A 25,479-nucleotide genomic window follows, 5' to 3' on the forward strand; every position below is an offset into this window, starting at 1 on the left:
AAAACTTACTACCCTCTCCACTAATGTCCCGTCGATGTGGATAGGGGGGTGTTCCCTCTGCTGTTTCCTGAAGTCCACAATCATCTCCTTTGTTTTGTTGATTGTGAGGTTATTTTCCTGACACCACACTCCGAGGGCCCTCACCTCCTCCCTGTAGGCCGTCTTGTCATTGTTGGTAATCAAGCCTACCACTGTAGTGTCGTCCGCAAACTTAATGATTGAGTTGGAGGCTTGCATGGCCACGCAGTCGTGGGTGAACAGGGAGTGCAGGAGAGGGCTCAGAACGCACCCTTGTGGGGCCCCAGTGTTGAGGATCAGCCGGGTGGAGATGTTGTTACCTACCCTCACCACCTGGGGGGCGGCCCGTCAGGAAGTCCAGTACCCAGTTGCACAGGGCGGGGTCGAGACCCAGGGTCTGGAGCTTGATGACGAGTTTGGAGGGTACTATGGTGTTAAATGCTGAGTTGTAGTCGATGAACAGCATTCTCACATAGGTATTCCTCTTGTCCAGATGGGTTAGGGCAGTGTGCAGTGTGGTTGCGATTGCGTCGTCTGTGGACCTATTGGGGCGGTAAGCAAATTGGAGTGGGTCTAGGGTGTCAGGTAGGGTGGAGGTGATATGGTCCTTGACTAGTCTCTCAAAGCACTTCATGATGACGGAAGTGAGTGCTACGGGGCGGTAGTCGTTTAGCTCAGTTACCTTAGCTTTCTTGGGAACAGGAACAATGGTGGCCCTCTTGAAGCATGTGGGAACAGCATGTGGGAACAGCAGACTGGGATAAGGATTGATTGAATATGTCCGTAAACACACCAGCCAGCTGGTCTGTGCATGCTCTGAGGACGCGGCTGGGGATGCCGTCTGGGCCTGCGGCCTTGCGAGGGTTAACACGTTTAAATGTTTTATTCACGTCGGCTCCGATATACTCTTTTTTATAAAGATGTATCTGCAGTACGGTTTGTGGCAAATTAATTGGGGAGGATGGGCTCGTGATAATGGCTGGAAAGGAATAGGTGGAATGGTATCAAATACATCAAAAACATGGTTTCCTTATGTTTGTTGTCATTCTATTCGCTCTGTTCCGGACATTATTATGAGCCGTTCTCCCCTTAGCAGCCTCCTCTGCTGCAGTATCTACCCTGCTTAAAACCCTCTCTGGAATGATTTGTGTTGTTCTCGTGGCAGTAAACTACAATTCCCACCACGCACTAAATACGTAATGTTAAATCGTCACATGATCACATCCCAAACAAGTCACATGCCATCGTTGCTTGTTCAGCAGGAATTTCACAGCGCTTGCGGTTGTTGGAGAAAAACAAGCATCGGCGATGCAATAGAGAGGTATTTATCGAATATTTGAGTATATTATATGCATTTTCATATTTTCAACTGAATAGGTTAAAGAATATGAAGATGGGGAGGTCGGTAGCAGCTTTCGGAAACTATCAGCCAGCTAACAACAACTGACGATGATGCGGTGTCCAGTTTGCTATAATAACATCACCAATCAGATTCATTGTTGTGATTTGGGATTTTCTAGGCCTGTTGCTAGATCTGAATCTAAGATTCAGCTGCTTTATATGCAAAGTTGACTATTAGTAAAGCTACCAAATTTCTGTATTTTATTAATGTTTCTAGTCATTGTTTTTGTTTAGGTAGCTCCAGTGGCGTTTCTATGATTTGATTACATGTGGGGCTTAGCCCAAATCCAGAAGGGGAACACTAGTAGGGGGGTCCGTGGGCATCCTCTCCGGAAGAAAACATTTTCGTTTCAATAGCTAAATGCATCAATCTGGTTAATTTTGAGATTAACATTGAGAGATTATAATTCATTATTAAAGCTGCAACATGTAACTTTTTGGGTGGTTGACCAAATTCACATAGAAATGTGAATCATAGATCGGTCATTCTCATTGAAAGGAAGTCTAAGTATGTTCTATGTGCGCTATTTCTATGCTTAAGTATCGTTTTTTTCTTTAGCTTTCAGTTTAGTACAGAAGCTTCCAAGAACTTAAATATATACCCTACCGGTCAAAAGTTTTAGAACACCTACTCATTCAGAGGGTTTTTACATTATAATGTAAAAAAAAACTATTTTCTACATTGTAGAGTAATACTGAAGACATCAACACTATGAAATAATACATGGAATCATTTAGTAACAAAAAAGTGTTAAACAAATCAAAATATATTTTAGATTAGAGTTTTTTCAAATAGCCACCCTTTGCCTTGATAACAACTTTTCACTCTCTCTCAACCGCTTCATGGGGTAGTCACTTGAAATGTATTTTTATTTTTTACCTTTATTTATTTATTTTCAATGACGGCCTAGGATAACAACTTTGCACGCTCTTGGCATTCTCTCAACCGCTTCATGGACTGAACTGAACTGCCTGTTCAGGGGCAGAACGACAGATTTGTACCTTGTCAGCTCGGGGATATGAACTTGCAACCTTTCGGTTACTAGTCCAACGCTCTAACCACTAGGCTACCCTGCCGCCCCAATTAACAGGTGTGCCTTCTTAAGGTAATTTGGGGAATTTCTTTCCTTAATGCATTTGAGCCAATCAGTTGTGTTGTGACAAGGTAGGAAAATAGGGCTACCAAATCGAGCTATTTTCCGTATACTAACAGCTCAAATAAGCAAAGAGAAACGACAGTACATCATTACTTTAAGACATGAAGGTCAGTCAATACGGAACATTTAAAGAACTTTGAACGTTTCTTCAAGTGCAGTCGCAAAAACCATCAAGCTTTATGATGAAACTGGCTCTCATGAGGACCACCACAGGAAAGGAAGACCCAGAGTTACCTCGGCTGCAGAGGATAAGTTCATTAGAGTTACCAGCCTTAGAAATTGCAGCCCAAATAAATGCTTCACAGAGTTCAAGTATCAGAAACATCTCAACATCAACTGTTCAGAGAAGACTGTGTGAATCAGGCCTTCATGATCGAATTGCTGCAAAGAAACCACTACTAAAGGACACCCATACAAAGAAGAGACTTGTTTGGGCCAAGAAACACAAGCAATGGACATTAGATCGGTGGAAATTTGTCCTTTGGTCAGGAGACCAAATTGGAGATGTTTGGTTCCAACCGCCGTTTCTTTATGAGACGCAGTGTGGGTGAACGGATGATCTCCGCATGTGTATTTCAACAGGACAAAGACCCCAACACACCTCCAGGCTGTGTAAGGGCTATTTTACCAAGAAGGAGAGTGATGGAGTGCTGCATCAGATGACCTGGCCTCCACAATCCCCTGGCCTCAACCCAATTGAGATGGTTTTGGATTAGTTGGACTGCAGAGTGGAGGAAGAGCAGCCAGCAAGTGCTCAGCATATGAGGGAACTCCTTCAAGACTGTTAGAAAAGCATTCTAGGTGAAGCTGCTTGTAAGAATGCCAAGAGTGCGCAAAGCTGTCAAGGCAAAGGTTGGCTATTTGAAGAATCTCAAATATAAAATATATTTAGATTTTTTTTTGTTACCACATGATTCCATGTGTGTTATTTCATAGTTTTTACATCTTCAGTATTATTCTACAATGTAGAAAATTGTAAAAAATAATAAAATAATAATAAAATAAAAATAATAAAATAAAGAAAACCCTTGAATAAGTAGGTGTTCTAAAACTTTTGACCAGTAGTATGTTTAGATGGTAGTGATTCTCTACACTGAGGGCTTGTTTTGTCACATAAACTGAAGTTAGGCAAACTATTTAGAATTTTTGCAACCAGGAAATGGTGGAGCGATTTCTGCATATTGCACCTTTTTAAGAATTTGGTAAAAAGTTATAATAAATGTAGGTAAACTATCCCGTTTTAAAATAGGTATTGAAGAAAGTCCTGCAGGAGATATATTTCCCCTTCAGAGGGTTTGAAAATGTTCATTATAATTAATTTCTCCAAGTCACCTCAACACAAACAAAATGACAAAATAATTGAGGTAAGATATGTAGTCTATTTCCCTTTGACTAAATGAAGTGAGATTAAGTTGTTATCCACCTTGTATTTCAATATAACCTATTCTTATTTATGACTTACAGTCAACATGTCCATGACATCGCTTACCTACATGAATGCCTACAAAATGCATAGCCTCTGACAAGCACTAATAATTAGCCTTTTTAGTGTGCAGGTCACACGCCTGACAGAGTGAGGTTTACAACAGTTATCTACTGTGACTCACTGTGTCATCATGAGAACAGTGACCCTGATCACTGAAGTCTACTTTACTGTGATCCTTCTCAGGGTTATGAAGTGAAAATCTCTTGGGATCAGACCTATCTAAAACTAATGATTACATGTCTCTTTAGAATGTGTTTCCGAGGGATGCTGTAAAGCAGGGGTAGGCAACTAGATTCAGCCTAGGGGCTTTTTTTGTTTTTGTCCGAGCGATTGGTCGGGAGGCCGGAACATAATTATAATAATTTTGAACACTGCAAGTTGACCACAACTAGGCCCAAAAATAGACTGTATTTGAAAATAACAATTTCATACCTTGATTACATTGAGACACGATCATGTCTCTTTTTTTATTTTTATTCGTGGGAATACTTGGGAACAGATTTATTAAGACGAATTCCTGGTGATTAGTCATTTTTTGACCAGTCTTTTTATTTGTTATTTTTGGTCACATTCTGGTGTTGGTGTGTAAAGCAAGGTCAGCCGACAGTACAAGGCAGGGGACCGGGGGGAGAACACTCTGACAAGAACGTGTAGGCTACTGGGAAAGCAGGTTGTAGTAAGCACTTAGAGAGAGCTGAGAAGGTGTCGAGAAGGCCAAAGCTGTAATGTGTGTTTGTCTTGTTGCAGATTGAACTAAGGGTTCACTGCTGGGTGACAATACATCCACTTTGAGGATAAACTGACAAGCAGTCATCTGTGTCCTGAATGTCACAAGAGCCACCACAAACTTTCAGACTGACCCCTCAACCCAAACTCTGAATACCCTCAACTCAGCTCTTTAGTGTTGAAGTCTGTGTTGAACAGAGTAGAGTGAATTTGGGGGTGTTTTAGGTAGTGTTTTTGGGGCTGTGCCAGCCGGGTGGTGTCCCATGGCGATTAACAGTGAGGCGGGGGACTGGGCCGAGGCTGGGAGTGAAGATGCTGGTGAGAGGGCGTGGCTACTGCAGAGCCCCAGTGTGGAGTCCGTTCGCCCCCCTTTGTCAGACAGGGAGAGGAGTGGAGGGGTGTCTGCCACAGCCGCTGTCTTCATTGTGGTGAACGCTGCGCTGGGTGCAGGACTACTCAACTTCCCCGCCGCCTTCAACATGGCTGGAGGCGTGATTGCAGGGGTGGTGCTACAGATGGTGAGCGCTACATACACACTTTTGAGACCGAAGCCTGCACACTCTGGCACTCCAGGAGCAGAAGTGAGAAATACTGCATATATATATATACAAGGATGTATTCGGTAACACATCCTTTTTTTGTGTGTTGTAGTCCATGCTGATTTTCATCATCAGCGGTCTGGTGATCCTGGCATACTGCTCCCAGGTTAGTAAGTTAATACCCCCCTTATGAACACACAATCTACAATTTAAGACGGTCTTTTCCAGCAGTACTCATCCTAGTGACCCTGTGCTGTTTGTCTAGGTCAGTAATGAGAGCACCTACCAGGAGGTGGTGCGGGCCTCGTGTGGGAAGGTCACTGGGGTAATCTGTGAGGTGGCCATCGCTGTCTACACCTTCGGCACCTGCATCGCCTTCTTTATCGTCATTGGAGACCAGCTGGACCGCTGTGAGTGTTTCTCACACATAGATAATCAACATGTGTACACACACATTTTTAAGTACTTTATTTGAATCCACAAATCACATTACAGTCGAAGAATTCAAACGGACACGGATATCTGGACGCTTATAGATGCATTTATCTGAAGAACTGTGCAGATGGTAACAGAATGACGGCACGCGGTTACTAAACTTTGCATCTGCACAGTTCTTCAGATAAATGTGTTTTTGGAAATTGTTAAAAGTAGGCCTTGTGCATAGAGTTTTCTGGGTTGTTTAACTTTGCAATCATTGTTTTTTGTTTGACATTTTAAAGCGAAGACTTCGATTTTTCACATCACTCTGTTACCGTAGAATTGCCCACCAACTTCTCCAAACCGCTAAGCTGCCTATGACAGCTGACACACAAGGGGCTGGTATTTCAGCAACTTGTCAGCAAAGGTCTGCTCTACGTAGGAGTCAAAAGAGTAACCCACTTCCAGAATGAGCTCCTTCCCCACAACAACAATATCTGGCATATTCCGTATACAAGAAAACACATCAACATCAAACCAGCCGCCTCTGATGGGAATATTTGTGAATAAGCACTGATGGTGGTACTGTCTGTCTCACCTCACTAGCTATCAGGTTAATGAGGCGGTCATGTATAAGTCCTTGAATGAACGGCAACCATTAACAACATGCCATAGACTCCATTACGTTTGACTTGTGTAAAATACAATACAGATCATGGTTTGCAGGGTACCGGAGTTTCACTCAAAGTTGCAGATTGTAGCATTGGATAGCCTTTTTCACCAGGTTTCCGTTTCCTTTATATCTTCAAAAAAAGTTGGTCTCAGATGGATGATGACCCTGCTATCAGATAGCCAGCACTAAAACAATTCCACTGTAAATAAGACGGTAGTCAATGGAATGTTTTGTTTGCTCTGCTGCCTTTCCTCTATTTCTCTCACTTCCTCTACTCACTATCTTTGTCTTTCTGTAGTGATAGCTGCAATAGCTCATTTGCCAGACGGTGTGGTCGGTGGTCACTGGTACATTGACCGTAAGTTCACCATTTGTGCGACTGCTGTCCTGGTCATTCTGCCTCTTTCCATCCCCAAAGAGATTGGCTTCCAGAAATACGCCAGGTATACCTTCCCACATCACCCTTTAGTCTACAACTGATGATTGAATTAGAATTTGAAGCCTGCTTTGTATCAGTAGTCTACATGAACACAGGTCAGTCTGATAGTGCTGTTCTCCTGTTTGTAGTGCGCTGAGTGTTGTTGGCACCTGGTATGTCACCATTGTGGTTATACTGAAATACATCTGGCCTGATAAAGAGATGACCCCCGGCTACATTGCAACCAGGTACGCTAACTGAACTACAGTACCAGTCAAAAGTTTGGACACCTACTCATTCCAGGGTTTTTCTTTATTTGAACTATTTTCTACATTGTAGAATATTTTTTTTTATAGTATAATAGTTTTTTTTTTTGTGGAATTTATTTCCTTCTTAATGCGTTTGAGCCAATCAGTTGTGATGTGACAAGGTGGTATGCAGAAGATATCCCTATTTGGTAAAAGACCAAGTCCATATAATGGCATGAACAGATCAAATAAGCAAAGAGAAACGACAGTCCATCATTACTTTAAGGCATGAAGGTCAGTCAAACTGGAAGATTTCAAGAACATTTTTCAAGAAGTGCAGTTGCAAAAACCATCAAGCGCTATGATGAAACTGAGTCTTAGGACCGCCACAGGAAAGGAAGACCCAACGTTAACTCTGCTGCAGAGGATAAATTCATTAGAGTTAACTGCACCTCATATTGCAGCCCAAATAAATGCTTCACAGAATTCAAGTAACCGACACATCTCAACATCAACTGTTTAGAGGAGACTGCGTAAATCGGGCCTTCATGATCAAATTGCTGCAAAGAAACCACTACTAAAGGACACCAATAAGAAGAAGAGCCTTGCTTGGGCCAAGAAACATGAACAATGGACATTAGACATCTGAAAATCTGTCCTTTGGTCTGATGAGCCCAAATTTGAGATTTTTGGTTCCAACCGCCGTGTCTTTGTGAGACGCAGAGTAGGTGAACAGATGATATCCACATGTGTGGAGGAGGTGTGATGGTGTGGGGGTGCCTTTCTGCTGACACTGTCTGTGATTTATTTACAATTCAAGGCACACTTAACCAGCATGGCTACCACAGTATTCTGCAGCGATACACCATCCCATCTGCTTTGCGCTTAGTGGGACTATCATTTGTATTTCAACAGGACAGTGATCCTAAATATACCTCCAGGCTGTGTAATTGTTATTTGACCAATTAGTGATTGAGTGCTGCATCAGATGCCCTGGCCTCCACAATCACCTGACCTCAACCCAATTGAGATGGTTTTGGATGAGTTGAACCTCAGAGTGAAGGAAAAGCAGCCAACAAGTGCTCAGCATATGTGGGAACTCCTTCAAGACTGTTGGAAAACAATCCCTCATTAAGCTGTTTGAGAAAATGCCAAGAGTGTGCAAAGCTGTCATCAAGGCAAAGGGTCGCTACATTGAAGAATCTCAACTATAAAATATATTTAGATTTGTTTAACAATTTTTTGGGTTACTACATGATTCCATGTGTGTTATTTCATGGTGTTGATGTCTTCACTATTATTCTACAATGTAGAAAATTGTAAAAAAATAAAGAATAACCCTTTAATGAGTAGGTGTGTCCAAACTTTTGACTGGTACTGTACATATACAATTCCCACTCATTCAGACCCGTTTCCTACACCCATGGTGCCAGACAGGACATAGAGTCCAGAAATGGCATTTCAGCCCACTGACTTTCATTAAAGCTCCAGTCTACATCAAACTACTGTTCCCATCATGCTTTGTTTGTGTTAATCAGCCAGTGTGTCTGTTACAGCCCGTCCTCCTGGAGTGCAGTATTGAACGCCATGCCCACCATATGCTTTGGCTTCCAGGTATCTGTCTGTGTTTGTGTGTATGAATGTGCAGGGGTGTACATATGGCTATTTCTATTACTTGATTGAAAATGCTTGAAGTTACTTACATCCTCTCACAATCTCTCTCTCTTTCTCACTTTCTCGAAAGTGTCATGTGAGCAGTGTGCCAGTGTTTAACAGCATGAGAAGGAGTGAACTCAAGCCCTGGGGAGGTGTGGTCACCGTCGGCATGATCATCTGCCTCTTTGTCTACACTGGCACAGGTGTGTGTTTGTTTGTACAGTGTGTGGCTCTATAGTCAGTTTTGAAGCATCAGGGTTTTTTTTATGACATTGCCCATTTCTTGTGTGATTCGTTGATGTGTTAATAGTGCATACTCCCTGTGTCAGGTGTCTGTGGCTTTCTGTCGTTTGGGTCTAACGTCAGTCAGGATGTGCTGATGTCATATCCTCCTAATGACATCGCCGTGGCAATCGCAAGGGCCTTCATCGTCATCTGTGTTATCACCTCCTATCCCATTTTACACTTCTGTGGCCGGTGAGACACTAACCCTACACTACAAAGCACTGTGTTCCACCCATGCCATTTCAGTACTACATTGTTGTGTAACTTGTTTCTTCAGGGCGGTGCTGGAGGGGCTATGGCTCCGTTTCCGTGGCGAGCAGGTGGAATTGTGTGTGAGGCGTGAGCGGAGACGCAGGGTGTTGCAGACGCTTGTGTGGTTCACAATCACACTCGTCCTCGCACTCTTCATCCCCGACATTGGCCGAGTCATCTCCCTCATCGGAGGCCTGGCAGCCTGCTTCATCTTTGTCTTCCCAGGTACGACCAGTGTGTCTGATTCTGTGTGTTTTTATAACAGCAATAAGCATAATGCCTGTATATAATGTCTGCTCTTCCCTGCAGGTCTGTGTCTGATTCAGGCAAAGCTCTCAGAAACAGAGGTCCGATCTGCTAGGTAAGACTAGACTCACTACCTGTACATAATCTCCTCTTGCGACTGTTACTAAACACGGATCTTCTCTCTCCCCATAGCTGGCATGGGATGGTGGTCTATGGTGTCATCATGGTAACCATCGGCACTTTCGTCTTTGGCCAGACCACCGTCAATGCAATCTATCAAGACTTCATCCACTATCCGGACAGCCAATAGAATTCTGACCAGGAAGACTCTTTGTTGGAGGAGGTCTATGCTGCTATTCTGAACTTTATTGACTTCTATCAGGATGTGGAGGATCCAACATACACATGCAAACACACTCCCTCCTGTGACATCTCCTGCATGCCGCACGTCTCGTTGTCTCCCTGACGATGAAACCGCTCCATAGCAAGCACTCGTGTCACCCATGGAGCGATGCTCTAGGATTGGACGAGAGTCCCGAGCGCAACCACTGACAATGACCTAACTTTTTTTTTTTTTTTAAGATTATGCAAATGTTATGTTGTTTTTATTACATTTTATTGTGGGAACAGTCCTCAGTGTTTTCACCCCGTTGTGGGCTGCAGTACTAAATCCAGCATACACCAACCACTGCACTACAGGTGGCATCCCATCCCTCAAGAAACTGGGCAGTGGGAGAGGGTACCTCACTCTGATGGGTGTTGTTACTGATGAGTAATGAACATACTGTTTTAAGAATGTGGCCAAACATTTCCATCCATTTTTAGTCATTTTACAATTCCAATGTTTAAGTGGTTTAAAGACGTATCCTTCAACTGTAGTTCTGAAACCTGTGTAATGTGGCAAGTGTATTATAATTTTAATTGATTTTGAATGCCTTTGAGATTTCAGAAGTCTGGGGTCTGTCTGATTCCTGTGGTTAAAAGATTGTATTGGGCCTAGCTTTAAAAAGACAGATATTTTAAATGTGCTTTACCGACAGAGAGAGATTAGCTCTAGGCTACAGAAAAAGGTAAGAAACATACATCTATCATGTTCAAAGGGATTGTTCCTCAGGGCAGCAATTACTGTTTTACAATGACTTGAATGAGATTGGAAATGCTTGAAATTCAATTACTTTTTGTTTTTATTTGTATTCCATAATTGGAGCCAAGGGAAATAGTTTTTTTCTGAACTGAACCAATTTAGTAATCTGGTTGAACAATAAGCAGTCTTATAGTATCATTAATTCTCCTGTAATCAATCTACATTTTAATAAACATGATGGTTTTGTCATTGAATTCAGATTGTCATAGTTTTGTCCTAAACCCTCATGTTAGTAAAAACATATTGTCTTATCAGGTGAATAGGTACAGTATACATATCTCCCTGGCATATTACATCAGTTATGCTGCAGCATACAATACATGGACTCACCTTGTGCTGTGCTCACTTGAACAGGAAGGTGGCGTGGCGGTCCTTCGTGGGCAAATTTTGTCATCCAAGTCTGCAATTTTCTGAATTTATGGTTCTTTCAAAACAACTGGGAACTCTGGGGGAAAAATCAATGTCAAATCATAATGACGTCATTGATCTTCAGGTTGTAGCTCTAGAAAGAGGATGGATTTACAATTCCGAGTTGGATGACCATTCAAAACATACTTTCCCAGTCGGAGCTAATTTATTCCGGACTTCCCAGTTGTCTTGAACTCATGGAAGTCAAGTTTTTGCTGTTCCGAGTTGTTTTGAGCGTGGAACAAATCATGCGTCATTGACAGCATGGCCAATGTTGAATGTTTATAATTTTAAACTTGGAAAAGAGCCCCAGAATCCCAGAAGTGGAACCACACAGCCACTGTCACTGATTCCATACCAACACACTCATTGTTGAATATGCGATTTACAACTTGTGTAATGTTTATGTCCAGTGGCCGATGAGCACCGGTACGTTTTATCTATTATTTATCTTCATATGACAAGGATTAGCCAGTAGATTGTCGACTTGATCCATGACAGAATTTGAGGTCTACCCTTAGACTTGGCGGTGACGTAGTGTCCCCATGAATGATAGAACAGGGCCAATCACAGCGCAAAGCTCCATGTTTTCTGCTGGCTTGCCCCGCCACCACAGAAAGCACTGAGCTAGGCTGAAACACCTGCATTTTGGTGCTGCCTTCCTCAAGAAAACAAAGAGACCATGTTTGTATGTGGCTTTATTAACTCTATATTTTTTTTACAAAATGTGGGGCTTAAATGACAGGTCACCACTGGTGGTGTAGAGAAAATGTGAAAGAATTCTGCAATTCTACCATCGAGCTGGAAGAAAATGTAGCAGTTTAAGCCAATTTCCAGCAATTCTACAGTGAGAGAATTTTGCCATGACTGATACTTCGCGTCTCTGCTCCAAAAAAAAAAAAAAAAATGAGTATGTTCCAAATACCTGTTTTTATTTTGTCTGGCTTTTAATTGTTAGTTCTCAAACATGGCATTAATTGTGTTTAAAATACCAATATTTTTCCTCCCAAAAAAATTGCAGACCCCTGCAGTAAGTACCACATTTGGAAAACACATGGACTAGTCAAATGTATTTATAAAAACCTTATATCAGCAGATGTCAAAGTGCTATACAGAAACCCAGCTTAAAACACCAAATAAGCAATGCAGATGTAGGAAGCACTAGAGACATTGATGTATACTGACTTCTGCAAGAAGGCCTACCTGTAAGTCTTAAAGCAACTAAAAATATATATAGCTTAATTTCAGTTAACACAGGAATCACTAGTCATTTCCAGTTAATCTCTGCTACACCGATTGGCCTGTTGTGTACTGAATCTTTAGTATAATGGCTGAGGAGGAGATTTGTTGCTCAATCACCATCCCTGGAATTCACCACCATTATCTTTAAGTGTCTATGGAAGTCACTTAAGATTACGTGGATGTTTTTACACAGTCTGTAATCATGTTCAGTAAAAAAAGCTCTTAAAATGATAAATTAATAAGATAAATGCTTTTTATGAAACCATTTATTAGAAAGACAAAGAATGTTGGATTCTTTAAAAGTGCTGATTGGCCTTTTGGCTATTTGAGTTCCATGGCATTTCAGCTCCCTCAAGTGGTGACAATTGAAAACCCAGATACAGAAACTGCATGAGGAAACTCAAAAGGCAAATGATAGCTCTGATGTGATTAATAAGCTGCTAATCAGTTAGAAAGCCAACCAGAGTGACTGCACAGCATCAAAGGAAGATTTGACATGTGATGCACCTAAACATTTCTGTAAGGCTATTAATATGCAGTTTGCATCAAGTAAAATTATACATTTACTGAAATTAAGAAATGGCTTAGTCCGATTACACTCCTGTCACCCCAACTCCAGAGTTGCGCTTTGATCTAATGAACTTAGAGTGCAACAGAAACATTTCATTTGATCACAAAAACAGAACATTTGTTTCCCCCTTTCCACCCAACACACCCTGAGAAAAATGGGCCATCATCCTGACCCACTAACAAGTTCCATTACAGACACTGGAAGCAGCCCCAGGAGCATGCTCAGTAGGGTTTGTTTGACAGGAAGGACTGGAACATGTCTAAGGCGGGGCCTGGAGCCCACTGCGGCACCATGTGACCAGCGCCCTGAAACAGAAGATGGGATTAGAACGCAGCAGCCTCACCCCTGTTGCATCCACTAATCTCTAAATATTGGTATGTCTGTGGTGTGTTAATGAGTCTGAAGACAGTGAATCAATGCTAATGTACTAACTAAGTAAGTAGTGCTTACCTTCACAGTCAGGAGGGTGAGGTTTCCATACTGCTCGTAGAAGCCAGCAATCTGGTCATCAGATATCCAGCTCTGGTACTTGGTGGTTGTCTGGAAATTAAAGAAAACAGTGAGTTACAAACATGCCAAATACCCAGCATCCAAATCTCTATGCCACAAATACCAGTCTTCAAGAGCTTTACCTTCTGGTTGAGCTGCTCCACAAACCACTTGTCTCCCAGGAAGTTGCAGGCCATGTCAGTGTCTCCGTTATAGACCAGCGCCCGGACACCCAGAGACAGCAGCTTCAGATATACATCCTTCACTGTCGGGTAGATGTTGGTGTACTGTCCTCCCACCACGTCACTACAGAGTTATGGTAAAGATGTCCTTTTTTTGGTTGAATTTTACCCCCTTTTCGTGGTATCCAATTGTTAGTAGTTACTATCTTGTCTCATCGCTACCCGTACGGGCTCGGGAGAGACAAAGGTTTAAAGCCAAGCCATGCGTCCTCCGAAACACAACCCCGCACTGCTCCTTAACACAGCGCGCATCCAACCCGGAAGCCAGCCGCACCAGTGTCGGAGGAAACACCGGGCGACCTTGGCATGCACTGCGCCCGGCCCGCCACAGGAGTCGCTAGTGCGCGATGAGACAAGGATATCCCTACCGGCCAAACCCTCCCTAACCCAGACGACGCTAGGCCAAATTGACCTCCCGGTCCCGGCCAGCTGTGACAGAGCCTGGGCGCGAACCCAGAGTCTCTGGTGGCACAGCTAGCACTGCGATGCAGTGCCCTAGACCAGGAGGCCCTGTAAAGATTTCCTTTAGGTAATTTACTGTTGTCAAGTTTTAGATGTCCTGTCGCTGCATTTAGACTTCATGAGTGTAATACCTGCAGATGTCCCAGGGTGGAAGTGTATCAGGGATGTGTAGGGCTTTCCTCACATCACCCCGGTTGAGCCAGTTCATCTGCGCTGTGCTGTTAATGCAGGGAGGGACCGCACCCACAGAAGGAGTTTGGCCAGTGACGGACGGCACCTTCAGCAGCTACAGCGAGACACATTACTTACATATCACACCAATATCTTCCATCATAACCACTTCAAACAATTTGAGAATAACCAGAACAACCCTTCTGAACACAAGACTAACAAAATCTAATGCTTGAACACTGTATTCCGCCATAGGGGGGCACTTACCTGGAAGGTGTCCCAGTGCTTCCTATAGTTCCTGAAGAGGTGGCTCATGCTCCTCTTATAGGCTCTGGCCCCGACTCCACCCTCACAGTCCATGTAAAGTGCATACTCATTCAACCCAGAATCATACACAATACTAAAGGCCTGGCTCAACTGAGAGGGCAAGAATGAATGAGAGGGAGAAACAAAGGTACAAGTACCCATTTCTATGTTAAACCCGTGCATGTAATAGTGCAATTTTTGCATTTGATATATAATACTTCTTATCCGATTGTAAAAGTGCTTCCATGTTTACCAGTGTCTTGCAGGCCTCCTTGCTGTTGTTGAAGAAGTTACATGATCCCTTATCACAGCAGTTTGTGTTCAGATCTGTCCAAAGTCTGCAAGAGGATAGTTTACTTAAACACAATGCAATGTCTGATGCTTCTGTTACAAGACAAGCTTGGATTCATATTGTGGGTTTTTCAAAAGGAATTATCCCTAGTCATGTAAACATAACTAAACAGACAGAGCCCACATGAGTGAATGTGTTGTGAGTTTACTGTTCTCCGAAGAGGCCGTGGTAGTAACCAAAGTAGATCAGAGACTGGTCATTCAGGGCATAGCTACTGAGGCCATTACCCACTGCAAAGCCCTGAAAAATACATTGAAGGAGTTATTTTATAACTGTCATACATATTCGAGTCATACCATCCTCTCCTACATAATCATTGACAGGTGGTTGGATAGGATTGAATTCCATTGCATTGCTTTTAATTTATGCTCAGTCTTTAGATTTTCAGAGAGCGTAAGAGTGTAATCCACTCAAAACAATTAAGTCGGTGTGTGAATCAACTCACCTTGAAGTTAATCTTTGCGGTCCCTGTGGCCACACGCTGGCTGAGTGTCGGGGCATATATCCCACCATAACTCTCACCAATGATGAAGAACTCATTCTGTGTGAAGTTTGGAAACTTGGCAAAGAAACTCTGCAGAGCTAGGTAGTTGTCATCAGCCACCTAATAGTAAGGGGGATAAATCAGTTACTATTACTTTAGTATTCAGTAAGGAAGAGTGAACTGCATGATTTCTGAGCCACTGTCAGTGGAGCACAACACTGGAACGTTCAGATGTCTGTTATACACACTGTATTTCTATGACAAAGAGGTAAATAATTGTGTCCGATTTATTAAATGCGTCCCACTCTCCCGAATGAGACCCTGATCTCACCTGATCGTCGTCAGTTTTGTACTTCTGGTCATCAGAGTAGGAGTATCCCACACCTGCAGGGGACTCTAGGTACAGAACGTTGGCGATCCTGTTCCAGCTGAAATTATTCTCATACAGAGTGGCCCCATTATCATTCACCTGAGGGAGACAAAATGATGTTGTTATTCTGTGGGACTCAGAATCACTGCATACAATAAGGTTACACTGGGAGACAAACTGAAATCACAGGTCCTGCTAAGCGCATGCTGAAAAGGTAACGTGTGGGAGAACTAACATGGAAGGGGCCGTTCTCTGACAGAAAGCCATCCAGCGAGCTGCAGCCAGGCCCTCCATTCAGCCACAGCACAACAGGGTCCTTCAGTGGGTCCCTCTGTGAGGTCACAAACCTGGGGAAGCAGGGAGGTAGAGGGCCAGGTTAACCGGATATAGAGAGTACCCAGACACACTTGGTGCACTCCGCACTTAGTTCTAGACCCCAGGTACAACGGTGTCTGTGGATTATGTTTATGTCCGCGTACGTGGACCTGTGTGTGTGTGTGTGTGTGTGTGTGTGTGTGTGTACAGTATGTGTGTGGTCTATAGAACACTAGAATAAAAGTGTCATGTGTTATTTTGTCAATCATTAACTTCTCATAGCAAATGGCAAAGGATGTTCTAGCTCTTAAACGTCTCAATGAAAAGGTACAAGCTACAACACAATGCATGACCAATGCTGGAGGAAGTAGCAAAAGAGGAAGTATAAATCATTATCTAGTCCAGCTTCAGAAGCGTTCTCTTCTTCCTTTGTGACATTCTATTTGAAGAGTTGTTAAACAAGCTTCAGTTGTCTCTGTACTAACTTCTGTATTAATTTACTATTGAGCAATAGTCAATCTTGTAAGTTTATTTGATGACTTAAAAAGATGATACGGTTATTTATGCCATTCATTTATTATATGACCCATTTGGAATAAACCGATATATAGAGATATTGTACATTAGTAAACTAATGTTGTGCACGAGCTGGAGTTTCTGAAAGCATCCCCAACCAAAACAAACACTAAGTTGTTCGTTAGTCAAGGTAGCGACGTATGGCATTACTAATACTCACCAGTAATGGAGAAACTTTCCAGGGCTGGCTTTCAAATAGCCCGACCACTGCCGGTAGTTTGGTTTAAACGACATTCCCGGTAGTTCGGTTACCTCGTCAGGGGCGTAGTTAGCCCATGTAAGACACGAACCAGTAAGGAAACACACCACCAAACTAACAAAAGACATACTGGTCATGTCGAGGACGAAACTAGCCTAATGCGCCAACAATGTTGACCTCAAATGCTAAACTCGAAGTCCTGTGTGCGGAACAATTGCCGTGTCTATGCCCTGTATATAGAAGCACTACAGGTCATATGACTACTAACTGAGCTCTCTAGTCACGTGGTTGATCTTTTGTTTTGACGTTCATCACCGGATTGCGTTTCATTTGATAGGCTACATTTTTTTGCATTAATAATTACTGCCTGCGTCTCGGTTATATCAAGGACGGGCAATTCGATGTATTAGTTACTCAATATGTTAATCAGTCGAAATGCCAGCAGGTAGCAAAACAACTATGGCGAGCTCTGAATCATCGAGAAAAGTATAAAGCTGAAAATATGACAACTAGGCCTACCAAGAATTGGCTACAATTGCCAACATTGTTCCATCATGGCGTAACATTTAACATATCAACGTTTGATATAACATGACAGTGAAGAATGTGAGGGTGGTATAATTAGGTAGCAATGTGTATTAGTTGGGTGAGTGTCAGATAAAATGGTAGCTTATTAGTCGACCTGAGTTTTCAAAAGACCAGTAAAAAGAGTAAAAACAAAAAAAGACAAGTGAGTATCAGTCATGCGTTTTTATAAGGGTCTCTGGCAAAAGATGCCTGAAAATGCATGTTTAAGGTGACGCTATGCATGTACATTATGCATATGTATGCATGTTAATTCAATCAAGAGTTAGACAATTCATGGCCTACATTTAAGTTGAAATATGATCCATTGACTATTGCATGTTATACATTGACTATTATACCTTTTACATCAACAGTTAGACAATACATAGTTGTCTATGCATAGTCACTTTAATAACTCTACCTACCTACACATTACCTCAATTACCTCGACACCTGTGCCCTCACACATTGACTCTGTACCAGTACTCCCTGTAAATAGCCCTGCTATTGTTATTCACTGCTGTTCTTTAATCATTTGTTATTCTTATCTCTTACATTTTGGGGGGGTATTTTCTTAAAACTACATTGTTGGTTAAGGGCTTGTAAGTAAACATTTCACCTGTTGTATTCTGTGCATGTGACAAATAAAATGTGATTTGATTTGAATACACAGTGCTTGACTTGGGCAGGAGCTCACTGGAGCTGAGTACTTGCACCTCAATGTTGTTACTGCTTGAGCTCCTGCACCTCTTATTTTATTTAACCTAGTCAGTTAAGAACAAATTCTGATTCACAATGACGGCTTACCGGGGAACAATGAGTTAACTGACTTGTTCAGGGGCAGAATGACAGATTTTTACCTTATCAGCTCAGAGATTCAACCCAGCAACCTTTCGGTTACTGGCCCAATGCTCTAACCACTTGGCTACCTGCCGCCCCAAAATATAATATTTTAGAATATCTTATAGAATATTTCCTCAAAAGTATTGTGGAGCTCTTGCACCTAAATATAAAAGTACTGGCACCCAAAGTGATTACCAGCACCTATTTCAGGCAAAGTCAAGCACTAACAATACATAGCCTAAGCCCTAGCCTAAACGGGAAAAGTTTCAATATGGTCCTTTGACTATTGAATGTTATACCTCAGTGTGTGTTTAAGGGTCTTATTAAAGTAGGGCGTGTGCACTATTATTAAGCCCCTGGGTCTGTGTGTGACCTCTGGGGTTACGCTGTAGTGCTACAGAATTTCTCTCTCTCTCCTTGGCTGTGCTTGTTCTGTAGCCTGCGGAGAACTGAGACACAGTGAACCTTACTAACCCCCATCCCACTATCTTCCCTCTGTGTGTTACTGTGTTCATGTTTGAGTATGTGTGTATGTATCAGTATCTGACAGAATCGTAACACAGATCATGTACCAATATGTGATTGAACAGTGGCCTGCATCTCTCTCTTTTCCCTCAGGTGACTCCGATCAGTGTCTCATTGATGCAAATGTGTAAAGGGGTGTGTCTTTGCCACTAGGATTTCACAGTCCTTTTCTACACACCCTTCAATAATAGTACAATCATCACAGTCAGAAGAGGACAAGCCACCTGAGGCCTCCTAGCCAGCTGCTTAGACAGGGCATCCTCCAGCTTTCATTACCCCATGTGCTTAGCCTTTCTTGCTGGCTGGGACTGAAATCCAGAAAAGATCCAGACATGATTACTGCTGCTTATGTCAGGTGACAAGTCACTCTTCTCTGATAAGGACACATATAAAGTTTTATGAGTGGAGATGTTTATGAGTTTCTTGTTAAATTGTCTTTCAACCCATTCTCTTAAATGTTTAAATTCCACCTGTGTCTGCGTCTAATGTTTCTCTACTTGTTAAACAGAGGCCAGAAATATATTGAATGCAATAAATGTATATACTAAGTAAGAACAAACTTGGATTTTTTTGCGTGTGCAGCCTATCTCTACGCTGAATGTCAGTCTGCAAGACTTTTGAGTAAGCTCATATTGAGCTTTATATATATGTGTTGTTGGGTGTGGGGACTCCTGTCCTCAAGCAAGAGTTATAGATGCAAAGGGATCTGAGGAAATAAAATCAACTGTCACATTTAAAAGTCAAGTTTTTAACCATTGTTATTTTCTTTACAAACACTTTGAAATAATATAGTATGATTTATCTGTGATAGAAACACCAATCGAAGGATTTTAAAAATGGAATTACAAAGCATCAACAATAGATCCGACCTGCGACAAATTCTTCACCTGGAAGGCCCAAGACTGCCCCCTGAAATCAATGTTGGAGATCATTCTAAGACGTCACATTGAAGGACATAAAGACAAAATACATGGTAAAGCATACTGAATCATCTACTTCTTGAATGATCATTCCCATATCTGCTCTTTACAGAACCTAACACAGATGATAAGGAATTAAATTGTGGGTAAAGCATTGTTAAACTACTGCTGTAGTTTTATTTTTCATGACCTAGTAACTGCTGAAGGTGAATGAATTACAGAATAAGATCTCCCTAGCTCTGGCAGAACTAGTGCGCCCTTGTGGAGACTATGGGTAGTTCACCCTCACTCGCTGTTCCTAGTGCGAAATGCTTTTGAGACTTTCCTGCCAAAGAAGAGGCTGAAATCTGGGACAACTCCATCCTTATGCCAGCCTTTTTACATCAACAGTTGTCACAAACTTCTTTACAGAAATCCAGCCTAAAAACCCCACAGAGCAAGCAATCCAGGTGCAGAAAAACAGTGGCTTGGAAAGGCCAAATCAAATCAAAGTTTATAGGTCATGTACATATATTTGCAGATGTTATAGCAGGTGCAGCTAAATACTTATGCTTCTAGCTCCAACAGTGCAGTAACATCTAGAAACAATACAGTAACCCCAAAAAGTAGAATGCTTGTTTTGGAACATTTGTATTCTTTAATTTATGTTAGTATTGTGGAGTAACTACAATGATGTTGATCCATCCACAGTTTTCTCCTATCACAGCCATTAAACTCTGTAACTGTTTTAAAATCCCCATTGGCCTCTTGGTGAAATCCCTGAACAGTTTCCTTCCTCTCCAGCAACTGAGTTAGGAACATTTGTAGTGACTGGGTGTATTGATACACCATCCAAAGTGTCATTAATAACTACACCATGCTCAAAGGGATATTCAATGTTTGCTTTATTTGTTACTCATCTACCAACACTTCATTGACCCCCTCCAGTTTGCATACTGGTCGGAGAGAGGAAAAGATGGACATGCATTTGAAGGGCAGCAAAAATGTGCATATCATTTTGGAAGATTTCTCCTTTGCATTTAACACAATCAATACTTTTATCCTCAAGAACAGACTTAGAGGAGACTTCGGACTTGATTCTATGCTTATCAAATGGATCACCAACTTCCTCACTGATAGTTCTCAGCAGGTATGAGTTGGCAACACACTCTCTGAGATGTGCACTTCTTCAGTTGGAACCCCACAGGTTCTTTCACCAGTTACATACATATTGTATACAGACAGCTGCTGGAGCCAGTTTCCAGGGTGCCACCTGATAAAATATGCTGACGACACTGCTTTGGTCAGTCTCCTCGAAGGGGATGAGACCGAACCCGGACCAGCTCTGAATGATTTTACTGGCTGGTGTGAGTCATCCCATCTAAAAAAACATACAAAACAAAGGATATGGTGATTGACTTTCGAAGGAACACTACCATGCACACACAATCACTGATAAAAGCTGAGCCCATTGAAATAGTGGAGTACAAATATCTTGGGCTAGTCATTGCCAACAAGCTGTCCTGGGATCAGTGTACTGACACTATTTTAAAGAGAGGCCAACAGGGACTGTTTCCTACGGAAATTGCACTTTTGTAATGTTGACCTAACCATCGTGGTTCTCTTTTATGAATCATTATTTGAGAGCATTTTGTCCTACTGCTTGAACTGCTGGTTTGGGAATATTAAGGTTGCACCAAAAAATAGGTTGGGCAAAATAGTCAGGACTTGCGGAAAAAGCAAGGGGCAGCAACAGTAAGAACTGTCATCTTTCTACCTGGGCAGAGCTCTCCAGACTGCGAATGATATGGAGGTTGACTCTTCTCATCTACTCCACCCCGAATTCCAGCTCCTTCCCTCTGGCCGCAAGTACAGACTACCTAAGGTATAAAAAAAAGAGACAGGGCCAAGTACTATTTTATTCCGAATGCAATTCTGTAATTTAACAAAATGTTGAACTAATTGCACTTTAACATGTAGCCCATTTTTACATTTTATTATGAAAATCCCCCAGCCTAGTTGCTTGTAAACATCCTTTGCTATTTTTTTTATATAAATTAGTTTTGTTATGTGATATGTTTTATGACTGCTGCAAAATGAATTGCCTCTCTGAGGACATTAACGTTTTCTGAACCTGAATAGTAATAACACTTCTTTGCAAATAATTGGAAAACCTCCCTGGTCTTTGTGGTTAAATCAGTAACACTTAATTTCACATGGCCCTTATTACAGTGTAATTACATGTGTAATTACACTGTAAAAACCAATAGTGTAATAACAACATGTAACTGGTAGTAAATGCGGTCTGTAATTACAAAAGGTGTAACAATGAATGCTTGTTACCATGCTTGTTACAAATGGGCAGGTTTCAACTAAATTCACAAACTTAATGTTTTGATCCTTCTCAGCTTCATCTGCTTCAGCAACAACTGTCACAAAGGTTGTGACCCCTTGGGGATGAGCTGTGTGTCTGAGAGATTATGCTCAATAGGCTCTAATTACACTGAACAAAAATATAAACACCACCTGTAAAGTGCTGGTCCCATGTTTCATGAGCTGAAATAAAAAGGTCCCTGAAATGTTCCATATGCACACAAAAAAGCTTATTTCTCTCAAATGTTGTACACAAATTTGTTTACATCCTTGTTGGTGAGAATTTCTGCTTAGCCAAGATAATTAATCTACCTGACAGGTGTGGCATATCAAGAAGCTGATTGAACAGCATGATAATTACACAGGCGCAACTTGTGCTGGGGACAATAAAAGGCCGCTTTAAAATGTGCAGCTTTGTCACACAACACAATAACACAGATGTCTCAAGTTTTGAGGGAGCGTGCAATTGGCTGTTGTCAGAGAATTTCATGTTAATTTCTCTACCAAAAGCTGCCTCCAATGTCGTTTTAGAGAATTTGGTAGTATGTTCAACCGGTCTCACAACCATGGACCACGTGCAACCACGCCAGCCCAGGACCTCCACATCCGGCTTACCACTGTAGTGTTGTCAGAAAACTTGATGATTGAGTTGGAGACACGCAGTCATGGGGAACAGGGAGTATAGGAGAGGTCTAAGCACGCACCTCTGTGGGGCCCCCGTGTTGAAGATCAGCGTGGCGGGGGTGTTGTTGCCTACCTTCACTACCTGGGGTCGACCCGTCAGGAAGCCTAGAACCAAGTTGAAAGTGTTCAGACCCAGGGCCGTGAGCTTAGTGATGAGCTTGGAGGGCACTATGGTGTTGAAGGCTAAGCTATAGTCAATGAACAGAATTCTCACATAGAGATTCCTCATGTCCAGGTGGGATAGGGCAGTGTGCAGTGCAATGGTGAATGCGTCGGATCTGTTGGGGCGGTATGCAAATTGTAGTGGGCCTGGGGTGTCTGTCGGGTAAGGCGGAGGTGATATGATCTTTAACTAACCCCTCAAAGCGTTTCATGATGACAGAAGTCATTTAGTTAGAATACCTATGCTTTTTGGGGTACAGGAACAATGGTGGATATCTTGAAGCAAGTGGGGACAACAGACTGGGATAGGGGGAGATTGCATATGTCCGTAAACACTCCAGCCAGCTGGTCTACACATGCTCTGAGGACGCGGCTTGGGATGCCGCACGGCTGTGGCACCCTGTTGCTGGCTTGAAACTGCAGAACATTGTCTCAGGTCTGCCTTTGTGGAGTAGCAACTCATTAACCCCAATGCTCCTCAGATGTGAGGGACGTGGCTCTGGTCCCCAAATCTGTGTTCATAACCAAGTGGTAAGGTGCTAATTACTAGTTGTGAAGTTGTGAATACCGGTTGGATGCATTCATGTGCTTTGAACTCGTTGAGAAACGGCAATTGGTTAATGGCCAAAAAGCTGCATCAACCATAAACTAAAAATACAGCTATCATGCTTGTAAACAATTATAGTGTTAAAAAAACATATTGATAGATTGCCTCTTGTGGTGAATACCACCTTCCCACTTGGTTATGAACGCAGTCAGCTGCAGGATTCAGATACCCTTATCATGAAAAATATGGACTTTTGGGCATTTATTGTTACGGTGATAAACTGCACTTCAGGAGTGGTAAAGAACTCGTAAGGATTGCTATTATCGTAGCGGAAGCTGAAAGAATTTTGGAGTGAGGGATGTAAAGGGTGAAGGGCTGCATGAAGTACTGGCAGGAGCATGGCATCCTCTCAGGTCCCCGGATCTGTGTAGGGAACTGAGTATTTTTTTGTTTTGTTTTGTATGCTGTTTTCGGACATTAGAGGGCATTAAAAGTTTTGTTTTCTCATTTCCGTTTTGGATTTGTTTTCTGAGTAAGCTTGACGCTAATCCAATACAACTTTTCAGGATGTAGTCCCCCTTAAAACTCCACCAAAGAAGAAGGTTGTGAATGCAGCATTTTTAAAGGTAGACTCAGTGATGTGACATAGATGCAGAAAGTAAACAGTTTAGTGGATCAATTTCAGCAACAACTAAGATGCAGCTCGTGGCAACATCATTTGGCTGAGTCTATCCTGAAGAAGGCATGGTGATGCTGAAGCATTGGTAGTTTACCCAATAAACTTCTTGGAGCTTGTATGTAGAGCGTGCTACTCTCTTTTTATAGTTGAATCAACCTTTAACACTAATTTCCTCACTCACACAAAGAGACAAACACTCAAAAGGGGTTTAACCAATTCAAATTAAAAGGAGTCACTCAAATAAGTAAATAAGGTGTAAACCTAAATAGAGCACACATTAGGAGTAAATCAATATTTAAAGCACTTCTAAGTAAATAAATTCAAAATAAAGCACACATGCGGGAATAAAGAAAATGACTAAATTAGAGTCATAGGCACACATGACAGTTAGGGGAGACCAGGTTTGGCTGTCTCGGGGGTTGTTTGTCACAGTGCTTATACTCCCAATCTTAAGGTTGCTTTGTATGAATTCTTTAAAATAATTAATCCACCTGCTCGTCAATTCATGTCAGCGTGACAAAACATTGAGGTGAGGGAAATCTATGTGTTTTTCAATGTTATTATGGCCGTATCCATGAACAATTATGTTTGTTGAAAAGAGGAAGAGGATAACTATATTTCAAACCTATTTCTGAGTTGCTAGGACAAGCCATGTGGTAACTAGCATCATAGTTAGCATTTTTGCTCAGTTAGGGATGGTTGTCACATTGAATTTGGCGTTCCATGTCACTATCAACTCCATTCTAACTATTTGGAGGGTTGGTTGTCACAATCTAACCCGTTATAACAACATTATTAGTGGACATTGCCATTGCCAGTATATAATAAATCCTGAGCTCCATTCTGGGCTTGTACTTTAAAGAGCTCCCTTCGTTGCCTCTCTCTCACACACATATTTTTTCTGTCACACACCTACACACGCAAACATGCATGTGCAAACACACATTCACACACAAATTTACTCAAAATGTAATATGCTGTTCTCAATGAATAAAATGCTGAATTTTGTTAGGAATATTTTTCGATTTATAAGACTGTATGGTATAGGTTATTGCTTAAAACCTCTTAAGGATCGGACCCTTTTTTTCCAATTTTCGCCTAAAATGACATACCCAAATCTAACTGCCTGTAGCTCAGGACCTGAAGCAAGAATATGTACTAACCCCGTAGAGGTTAATTTCTTGTTACAAAAGGAATAAGCTACCAGCAACATTGTGACAACCAACCACATTCTGTGTGACATCCAACCCTGCTAATAACTCCATGTTTGAATAAGGAGGATAAAAATGGTCCCCATTTCAACCCAAGAACTTGGTCTTTCTATTGATGTTGAAAAGATTATTGTAA

At 42.0% G+C, this 25,479-nt stretch overlaps 2 protein-coding genes, 1 long non-coding RNA gene and 1 other non-coding gene across 5 annotated transcripts; 3 read left to right on the plus strand and 1 right to left on the minus strand.

The window, feature by feature from the left end:
* The first annotated feature begins 1,182 nt into the window (after positions 1 to 1,182).
* Positions 1,183 to 10,860, plus strand: LOC110506580 (putative sodium-coupled neutral amino acid transporter 7). Of its 2 annotated transcripts, none has more exons than XM_021586308.2 (12): positions 1,183 to 1,339; positions 4,810 to 5,306; positions 5,440 to 5,493; positions 5,593 to 5,737; positions 6,716 to 6,860; positions 6,985 to 7,083; positions 8,640 to 8,697; positions 8,828 to 8,942; positions 9,069 to 9,216; positions 9,302 to 9,501; positions 9,586 to 9,637; positions 9,715 to 10,860. In XM_021586308.2, exons 2-12 carry the CDS (start codon positions 5,052 to 5,054, stop codon positions 9,830 to 9,832), a joined length of 1,389 nt encoding a protein of 462 aa, XP_021441983.2. In that variant the 5' UTR covers positions 1,183 to 1,339; positions 4,810 to 5,051; the 3' UTR covers positions 9,833 to 10,860. The 2 variants fall into 2 exon arrangements, with proteins under 2 accessions (XP_021441983.2, XP_036819766.1); XM_036963871.1 differs by having other exon boundaries at positions 1,223 to 1,339; positions 5,014 to 5,306.
* Positions 10,861 to 11,759: 899 nt separating this feature from the next.
* si:ch211-122f10.4 (Cathepsin A-like protein) lies at positions 11,760 to 17,141 on the minus strand. Its single transcript, XM_021586309.2, has 11 exons — positions 16,815 to 17,141; positions 15,999 to 16,110; positions 15,725 to 15,862; positions 15,355 to 15,513; positions 15,058 to 15,149; positions 14,811 to 14,895; positions 14,519 to 14,668; positions 14,212 to 14,366; positions 13,520 to 13,682; positions 13,338 to 13,427; positions 11,760 to 13,192 (listed from the first exon to the last, which is right to left on the minus strand). Exons 1-11 carry the CDS (start codon positions 16,988 to 16,990, stop codon positions 13,109 to 13,111), a joined length of 1,404 nt encoding a protein of 467 aa, XP_021441984.2. The 5' UTR covers positions 16,991 to 17,141; the 3' UTR covers positions 11,760 to 13,108.
* On the plus strand, positions 17,130 to 19,257 carry LOC110506583. The gene is made up of 2 exons (XR_002471000.2): positions 17,130 to 17,583; positions 18,882 to 19,257. It is a non-coding gene; the product is annotated as an uncharacterized LOC110506583 (long non-coding RNA).
* LOC118944585 lies at positions 18,603 to 18,725 on the plus strand. Its single transcript, XR_005039937.1, has one exon. It is a non-coding gene; the product is annotated as a small nucleolar RNA SNORA76 (small nucleolar RNA).
* Positions 19,258 to 25,479: the final 6,222 nt, after the last annotated feature.

Source organism: Oncorhynchus mykiss, chromosome 26 (genome assembly GCF_013265735.2).
Source record: "Oncorhynchus mykiss isolate Arlee chromosome 26, USDA_OmykA_1.1, whole genome shotgun sequence".
In the NCBI taxonomy this organism is placed as follows: domain Eukaryota; kingdom Metazoa; phylum Chordata; class Actinopteri; order Salmoniformes; family Salmonidae; genus Oncorhynchus; species Oncorhynchus mykiss.

Bases quoted from the DNA above. Each gene is read 5' to 3' on its own strand.
- LOC110506580 (XM_021586308.2), top strand. From the start codon at position 5,052: ATGGCGATTAACAGTGAGGCGGGGGACTGGGCCGAGGCTGGGAGTGAA. The intron at 6,861-6,984 runs GTATACCTTCCC...TCCTGTTTGTAG, and splicing joins GGCTTCCAGAAATACGCCAG to TGCGCTGAGTGTTGTTGGCA. The intron at 8,943-9,068 runs GTGTGTGTTTGT...TCCCTGTGTCAG, and splicing joins CTTTGTCTACACTGGCACAG to GTGTCTGTGGCTTTCTGTCG.
- si:ch211-122f10.4 (XM_021586309.2), bottom strand. From the start codon at position 16,990: ATGACCAGTATGTCTTTTGTTAGTTTGGTGGTGTGTTTCCTTACTGGT. The intron at 14,367-14,518 runs GTAAGTGCCCCC...GTCTCGCTGTAG, and splicing joins AGCACTGGGACACCTTCCAG to CTGCTGAAGGTGCCGTCCGT. The intron at 13,683-14,211 runs GTATTACACTCA...ATAACTCTGTAG, and splicing joins CCACCCTGGGACATCTGCAG to TGACGTGGTGGGAGGACAGT.